The sequence below is a fragment of the Colossoma macropomum genome, unplaced genomic scaffold (genome assembly GCF_904425465.1).
Source record: "Colossoma macropomum unplaced genomic scaffold, Colossoma_macropomum, whole genome shotgun sequence".
In the NCBI taxonomy this organism is placed as follows: Eukaryota; Metazoa; Chordata; class Actinopteri; order Characiformes; family Serrasalmidae; genus Colossoma; species Colossoma macropomum.
Genome location: NW_023496048.1, coordinates 96332 through 105000, shown reverse-complemented (window position 1 = coordinate 105000; position 8669 = coordinate 96332). Strand labels below are relative to the sequence as shown.

Sequence of the window (8669 nt, the reverse complement as noted above, 5' to 3'; positions counted from 1 at the left end):
GTGGGCTCCGTACGGCGCTCTATAACTTCCTGTTTGCCCAACAGCATGCTGGGACGTTCATCCTGAGGCTGGAAGACACCGATCGGTCCCGCCTGGTTCCTGCGGCTGCGCGGGACATCGAGGACCAGCTGGAGTGGGCGGGTACCTCACCACAGCGACACCCTCACCCCACCGCAGCGCCAGAGCCAATCGGCACTAATCAGTAACCCTGATCGGTGTGTGTGTGTGTGCAGGAATCCCTCCTGACGAGGGTGGGAGTAAAGGTGGTCTCTACGGGCCGTACGTTCAGTCTCAGAGGCTTCATCTCTACTCGGCCGCTGCCGCGGCTCTGCTGGAGTCCGGCCACGCCTACCGCTGCTTCTGCACCAATCAGAGGCTGGAGCTGCTGAAGAGGGAGGCGCTGCGCAGCGGACAGACGCCACGGTAACAGTGACACAGTCGAATTCTGATTTCTTTATTGTTTTTAGGTTAAGGTCCAGTCCCATTTCTCCTTTTTACCCCTACCCCTTGTTTTCGAGGGTCACCCTAACCCCTTGGAACTGAGTTACAGGATAGTGGTTGAAATCTTCCCTCTGAAATGGGACCCTCAAATAAAAAGAGCATCACTTCATTAACAGCTACCAGCGCTGCTCTGTAGGCGACCCTGCCAGTCTGCAGTGACAGCAGAGGAGGGTAAAGTTCAGCTCCTCACTGCTGGGCTTTAGTTACATTTAGGGCATCATACGCCTTCAAAGAGGGGGGCAATTATTTATTATCACCCACCCCTAATTCTTCAGTGATATGAAGCTGAAGTCAGATATTCACCAGATTCTTGTTCGAATTTTCCCGTTCCACCTTAAATGGAGCAGCAGTTACATTCCTGTGCTTCAGGCATCAGAACTGCTGGACTATTTAAGGTGGAACGGGAAAGTTAGCTAGCTACTGAGAAATTAGTATGCTATTAGTGATTTTTATGCTTGTTATGAAGTAAACGACCAAAATACACTGAAACAACATTAAACTAAGAAAATATGGTGATTATCGTATTTTTCAACAGAGAAAATTCTCACATTTGTGTGTTTCTTTGGTCTCTTTCATCTCACTGGTTTTTCTTTTTTTCTCATATCACTCAGTTTGGAGTGTCTGAAAAACCTCAGTTTGGAGGGTCATGTAGGCCCAACACTTCACCCTCCCCCTCTGTCTCAACATAAATCAGGACACCCTACCCGTAGATGAGAACACACAGAACAGACAGCTAAGTGGGATTGGACCTAATATTACTGTTATTAATAATACCTCATAAACACAGCTCAGTCACTGTTTAGCAGAGTGAAGGTTCTCCACAGGGGGTGCTGTTAGCACTGCTGTGAACCCCAACCAGCAGGAGCCCACGTTAGCGAGTTAATCAGCGTAAGGTGATTACAGCGAAACGGATTCCAGTTCAGCTGCAACAAATGTTTGATATTTTCGAGAGCGCCCCCTGCTGTTTATCAGAGCGTCGCCGCTCCCCAGTTTCAGTCTCCATTTCCCAAACGCTTTAGCCGAGCGCGCTAACGTTACTCCTCCTAATAAACAGACACACGTTCAGCTCCGTCTCCTCATTATTCACCACCATCACTGTAATATTTCATCATCAACATTAACACACGAAGGTGATCAGAGGGGCGGTGGAGATCGAGTCTGCAGCGTCTGAGATCTTTAAAACGCAGAGTTAGAAAAGAAAATCATCTCGCAGTGAAAGCAGCGTTTTACAGTAGGAATAAATGGAGCTCATTATGCTGGTAGTGAACTATGCTAAACCATAGAAACGGACCTTAAACAGAAGTGAGGACCCTGTTGGGGTTCATCCTAAAGTTAGGACAGGATTTAGGAGGTTTAGTCTAGTTAAGATGTTTGTGTGATGCTGTTTTCTTATGTGGAGTTAATGATGAGATTATGAAGGTAGGAACTCTTATTCTGGAATAGATACTGTACTAAATTCAGTCCGCGCTGAAGTCGTCATGGAGACCAAACAGACTGGATTTCAGAGTGAAGCTGTTTCTGTAATACAGGTCCTGATAAATCTCCTACTGATGTGCGCAGCTCTCTATCAGTCTGTCGGTGTCTGTTTCTGAGAATAGATGAGAGTGTGTGGTTATCTCTGATTGACAGGTGCTCTGCTTTGATCATCTGTTTCTCAGGTACGATAACAGGTGTCGGTCACTCCATGCTGATCAGGTTCAGGAGAAACTGTCCACTGGAATTCCGTCTGTCGTCCGTTTCCGTTTGTCCGACAGCTCAGAGCCGTTCGAGGACCTGGTGTTCGGCTTTACCCAGCATGCCGTTGGGCAGGTGGAGGGTGACCCGGTGATCCTGAAGGCTGACGGGTTCCCCACCTATCACCTGGCCAGCGTGGTGGACGACTGGCACATGCGGGTGAGCCATGTTCTGCGAGGTTCCGAGTGGCTGATCTCCACCTGTAAACACCTGCAGCTGTACCGCGCCCTCAGCTGGACTCCGCCCACCTTCGCTCACCTGCCCCTCCTGCTCAACAAAGATGGGTCCAAACTGTCCAAGAGGCAAGGGGACATCTTCATCCAGCACTTCAGACAGCAGGGGGTGCTGCCAGAGGCCCTGCTGGACATCGTCACACACTGCGGCTCCGGATTCAACAGTGAGTCACGGGCCGCATCCCAAATCAAACGCTGCACACTACACATTCATTTATAGCGAGCCGGACGGGCCGCATCCCAAATCAAACTGCCCACTATGCTTTCATTTACAGCGAGTCGGACGGGCCGTGTCCCAAATCAAACACTGCATACTACCCCTTGGTTTACAGTGAGCTAGACGGGCCGTGTCCCAAATCAAACACTGCATACTACCCCTTGGTTTACAGTGAGCTAGACGGGCCACGTCACAAATCAGACACTGCACACTACGCATTCATTTACAGCGAGTCAGACGGGCTGCGTCCCAAATCAAACACTGCCCACTACATCTTTGTTCACAGCGCGTCAGACAGGCCGTGTCTCAAATCAAATGCTGCGCATTACTACTCGTTTACAGAGTCAGACAGCCCACGTCCCAAATGAAACACTGCACACTATGCCTTAATTTACAGTGAGTCAGATGGGCCACGTCCCAAACCAAATACTGCATATTATGCCTTCGTTTACAGCAAGTCAGACGGGCCTCGTCCCAAATCAAACACTGCACATTACGCCTTCGTTTACAGTGAGTCAGACGGGCTGTGTCCCAAATCAAACATTGACTTTTACTGTGAGTTAGATTACAGGTCTGCGCCGGACTGTTTTTCCAGTCCCACTCCCGTAAGATTTCTTCCCGCTCCTGCAGAAAGTTGGAATTATTTGTTCCGCTTCTGCCTGTGTGTTTCCATCGAGTCAAACTGAGAACATATTAGCCGTACACGTTTAAAGTTCACTTTACCATTATCCTTGTATTTGTACGGTTGACCTGCTGTCCGAGTGGACGTGAGCTCTGTCGGTGAATCAGTGAATCCTGTGTGTGTTGTAGGTAACCGTCTGGGCCGCAGGCTGCACGAGCTGATCGGAGAATTTAACGTCTCCAAGATCACCGCCCACTCCGCCCTGCTGGACCTGGACAACCTGCCCCACTTCAACAGGTCTCACTTAACATTTTATTATTGCTGTATTTATTACTGTAAACAATCACTGGAATGTTATTATATGTTGTCAGCGTAGGAACAAAACCTCATGTCTCCAAAACGGAAATTTTACCGGAGAAAGAAAAACGTTTTTAATGGGAGTCAACGAAAGCAGATTTTTTTTGTATTTTTGGACCATTTTTGTTGGTCATATCGTGAAAATGTTTTGGCCATATCACCCACCCCTGCCAGAGCACCCTGCACTGCGCTGTTTCAGTCTTCCAATGCTGGCTGGCCTCCAATGCTGTTACCTGTGGTGTTCCACAGGGGTCAGTACTGGGGCCAATCTTATTGAAAAACTATACACTCCTTCTCTGTCACATTAGTAGCTCTGTCTGTAGTGAATCAGTACAAACAGAAACAGTAAATATGAATTTGGGCGCTGACTCAGTCCCTGAGGTGGGAACGTTGGGACACTGACGTCAGTACAACATCGATGTAGTATCAACAACACTGACGGTGCGGATCATCTGCTGTGCTGTGATCAGCTAAACTGTTATGATTACAGTTAATTCATCAACACTGTCATGTAGTTCACACCGAGAGCTGATACAGCCGCCCGTCAGTCACACACAACAGTGTTTAATGCAGTTCAGCTTTTCTTTATTCAGTTAACGCCCCATCATGGTGCTAATTTCCATTAGCATCTCTAGCGTCAAGCTAACCGTGATTAACCTAAAAAACAGCTGCAGCTAAAACAGCCGCCTGGCGACTGAATAGACATTCGGTAACTTTTCAGTAACGTTAAATCTGATCCTTTACACTCACAGTGTCTAGCTGAATATTTCTGAAAGGGTCTGGTTAGCTTGTTAGCCATTAGCCTGTTAGCAGGTCAGCCTCTCTGATGTTTGTCATTGTTCATGAACTAAATAAATAAAGAGCAGCGCTTGTGAAACACAGTGTTTTCTGTTGTATCATGACGGAGGTGTGATGCTGTTTCCGGTCGGGGAGCAGTGAACAGTTTACAACACAAACGTTCAGGGAATTTCCAGGGAATGAAGGTTCTAGTGCGCTGGAACGTCTTTGACCACGAGACTCCCTAGAAAACGTTCCCTCGGCAGCTAATAACTAAACCAAGGAGCTTTTTGAGACCCAGTCTGACCGTCCAGCTCTGTTCTGTTTGTAGGATTCACCTGCAGCGCAGGATAGAGGACGACGATCTGTGTCGCCCCCTGGTGGACGAGCTGAAGGATCTCATCACTCACAGCTATGGGGATCAGATAGAAGATCAGGAGGTTCTGCAGTGTGATTACATTAAGAGGGTTCTGCACTTCAGAAAGGTCAGAACACCCTAAACACCAACATAGAAGCTGCTGTATTATAATAATAATAATAATAATAATAATAATAATAATATCAGTAGTATAATCCATTGCATTATTATTGTCATTATTATTATCGTAATCTCTGATGTCTGTGATATATAATCTACTGTATTGTTATATTATTATTGTTATTGTTATATGAGTGATAGAGTTTACTGTGTTCTGATTATTTCTTATATCTGTGATATAATCTACTTTGTTGTTATCTGTTGTATGATTTTAATGCCTATATGTGTAAACAGGGTCACATCTCTTCAGTGAAGGACCTGATCTCACCTGTGTATACGTACCTGTGGCTCCGCCCCTCCGTATCCCGAGAACAGCTGGAGCAGCTGAGCTCAGAATTCCGAGAAATCTCAACTAAAGTTATACAGTAAGTCAAACTCCTGCATATCGTCAGAGTCTGAGTTCCCTCTCTTAACGTGATGAAGACCTGCCGGGTTTGAAGGGAGGGGCCGTTTAACTGACATGCAGGACGACCAATCACAGCCTGCTGTTTTAGAGTGACATGTGGGATGGAGAGTTTATTTATACAGCACATCTCGTACATGAATGACATTCAGAGTTCTTTACCTAAATAAAAGAAAAAGAACATCAAAAGGAACTTAAAGGGTCCAAGAGTGAAAAACTGTAAAAATAAACTGTAAAGTAGGTGGTGTTACTCGAGTCTCCTCCAGCCTGCTGGCTGAGGAAGATCACCAGCTGTGATCAGTCTGTGGGATAACAGTGCCAGCATTTAACCTGCAACACAGACGAAACCCAGGATTTCCAATTTCCTCAGCACTGTCTGTTAGGGGCTGCATGACTTTAGATTTTTCAAAGTGGACAGTTATGTGATGAAAGTCGAGTTGATGGTGGCTAATCACTGACGACATCATGAATAAACCCCAGGAGAGGGGAAAACTTTGCAACAAGAGACTGTAAAAACTCCACAGGTCAGCAGAGCGTCACGTCCCCTTTCCAGTGAGCTCTGGATCACATTGCTGGTCTTCAGGGAACCGGAGGTACGGACCCCGAAATCTCGCAGATTTGTATCTGACTTGGGCACGCCATAGGTGGCCTTGACAAGACGCTTGCCCACAGTGACGGTCTGGAGAGCCAGAGAAGTTTAGAGCACCGTAAATTTGGTGGAAATATGAGTAACCGACTTCCAACTGTACAGTATTACAGGCCGTTATGCTCCCTCTCCAACCACAGAAGACTTTCATTATAGGAGGTAATAACATTCAATATCTGATCTTTGAAGCTCGGTAGATCAGTGGAGAAATGTTAGAACAAAGCCACAGGTCAGTAGAGTGTGACGCGCCCTTTCCAAGGAGCCCTGAATCTCATTGCTGGTCTTCAGGAAACCAAAGATACGGACCCCAGTCAGTCTGGGAGTTCAGATTCAGTTCAGTATGTTTATCAGTAAAAACCAAACAGACCTGCAGAAGACGACCGTGAATAGGACGACCGTGAATAGGACGACCGTGAATAGGACGACCGTGAATAGGACGACCATGAATAGGACGACCATGAATAAGATGACCGTAAATAAGACCGTGAATAGGACGACCATGAATAGGACGACCGTGAATAGGACGACCGTAAATAAGACCGTGAATAAGACGACGGTAAAAAAGACAACGGTAAATAAGACGACCGTGAATAAGACGACTGTAAATAAGACGACCACGAATAAGACGACTGAGTGTCGAGAATCTCAGGCAGAAGCAGCTACAGCAGCACAAAAAGCTGGAGAGGATCTTTAAAGATAAAAAAACACAGATTTTGTAGCTAAAATCAAAAATAAATATGAAGAAATATCAATTATTTTTAGCATAATTATCATTTATTTTGCTCTTAAGTGAAGTGAAGAATGTGATTTATTATGATTTAACTCAGAAGACTAATTATTCATAATTAACCACACAGCAGAATGTGATTGTGATTATCCCCCACAGCAGATGATTAATCATGACTGACCACACAGTAGAACATGATTAATCATGATTACCTACACAGCAGAATGTGATTAATTGTGACTACACAGCAGAACTTGATTAATCGTAATTATCCCCATAGCAGAACATGATTTATCGTGATTAACCACACAGCAGAATGTAATTAATCACAATTACTCACACAGCAGAATGTGTGATCATGATTACCCACACAGCAGAATGTGATTAATCGTGATTATCTACACAGCAGAATGTGATTAATCGTGATTATCTACACAGCAGAATGTGATTAATCGTGATTATCTACACAGCAGAATGTGATTAATGGTCATTATCTACAAAGCAGAATGTGATTAATGGTCATTATCTACACAGCAGAATGTGATTAATCGTGATTATCTACACAGCAGAATGTGATTAATGGTGATTATTCAGTCGTTCGGCTGCTGTGTGGAGAGCTGAGCTGTGTTTGTGTGTTTAGGTTAATGCAGACTGAACACACGGCTGAAGATCTGAACACTGAGCTGAAGATCATCTCCAAAAACCTGAAGAAAACCAAATACAGTTCAATGATGAAGATACTGAGAGTGACCCTGAGTGGACAGCAGGTATAACCACACTCACTCAGCCTACAGCAGTTTAGCCCCACCATTCAGCTACAACAGTTTAGCGTCACCATTCAGCTACAACAGTTTAGCTCCACCATTCAGCTACAGCAGTTTAGCTCCACCATTCAGCTACAGCAGTTTAGCCCCACCATTCAGCTACAGCAGTTTAGCTCCACCATTCAGCTACACAGTTTAGCTCCACCATTCAGCTACAGCAGTTTAGCTCCCACCATTCAGCTACAGCAGTTTAGCTCCACCATTCAGCTACAGCAGTTTAGCTCCACCATTCAGCTACAACAGTTTAGCTCCACCATTCAGCTACAGCAGTTTAGCTCCACCATTCAGCTACAGCAGTTTAGCCCCACCATTCAGCTACAACAGTTTAGCTCCACCATTCAGCTACAACAGTTTAGCTCCACCATTCAGCTACAGCAGTTTAGCTCCACCATTCAGCTACAGCAGTTTAGCTCCACCATTCAGCTACAGCAGTTTAGCTCCACCATTCAGCTACAGCAGTTTAGCCCCACCATTCAGCTACAACAGTTTAGCTCCACCATTCAGCTACAACAGTTTAGCTCCACCATTCAGCTACAGCAGTTTAGCTCCACCATTCAGCTACAGCAGTTTAGCTCCACCCATTCAGCTACAGCAGTTTAGCTCCACCATTCAGTCTACAGCAGTTTAGCTCCACCATTCAGTCTACAGCAGTTTAGCTCCACCATTCAGTCTACAGCAGTTTAGCCCCACCATTCAGCTACAGCAGTTTAGCTTCAGTACAAGTTGTGTTGTATTTCAGACAATCTCTCTCTCTCTCTCTCTCTCTCTCTCTCTCTCTCTATGCTCTCTCTCTCTCTCTCTCTATGTCTCTCTCTCTCTCTCTCTCTCTCTCTCTATGTCTCTCTCTCTTGCTCTGCAGCAGGGTCCCAGTGTCAGTGAGATGATTCTCTCATTGGGTCAGAAGGAGGTCTGCTGTCGGTTACAGAGAATCCTGGATCACTGATTTACCCCACCTGTATTTATTACAAAATAAAAGTCTTTTGTGTAAGCGGTGTGGGACTCGATTTTATTGGTTAAGGTTTGTAAACACGGCGGTTTGTTTGGTTCTGTGAAGGTAATTCAGAGAACACAGAACGTAGACTGTAGCAGT

The 8669-nt window shown here is 45.5% G+C and overlaps 1 protein-coding gene across 2 annotated transcripts in view; it reads left to right on the top strand.

Moving 5' to 3' along the window:
- Positions 1-8569, top strand: part of ears2 (glutamyl-tRNA synthetase 2, mitochondrial) — a 14178-nt gene extending 5609 nt beyond the window's left edge. Inside the window, exons 2-9 of one of the 2 annotated variants that reach the window (XM_036564956.1) lie at positions 1-141; positions 234-423; positions 2160-2632; positions 3496-3604; positions 4773-4926; positions 5214-5344; positions 7396-7522; positions 8442-8569. The exon at positions 1-141 is cut by the window's left edge and continues 15 nt beyond it. In XM_036564956.1, coding sequence (XP_036420849.1) covers positions 1-141; positions 234-423; positions 2160-2632; positions 3496-3604; positions 4773-4926; positions 5214-5344; positions 7396-7522; positions 8442-8522 — 1406 coding nt within the window. In that variant the 3' untranslated portion in view covers positions 8523-8569. Of the gene's footprint in view, positions 142-233; positions 424-2159; positions 2633-3495; positions 3605-4772; positions 4927-5213; positions 5345-7395; positions 7523-8438 lie in introns of both variants that reach the window. The other variant, XM_036564955.1, reaches the window with a different exon arrangement.
- Positions 8570-8669: the final 100 nt, after the last annotated feature.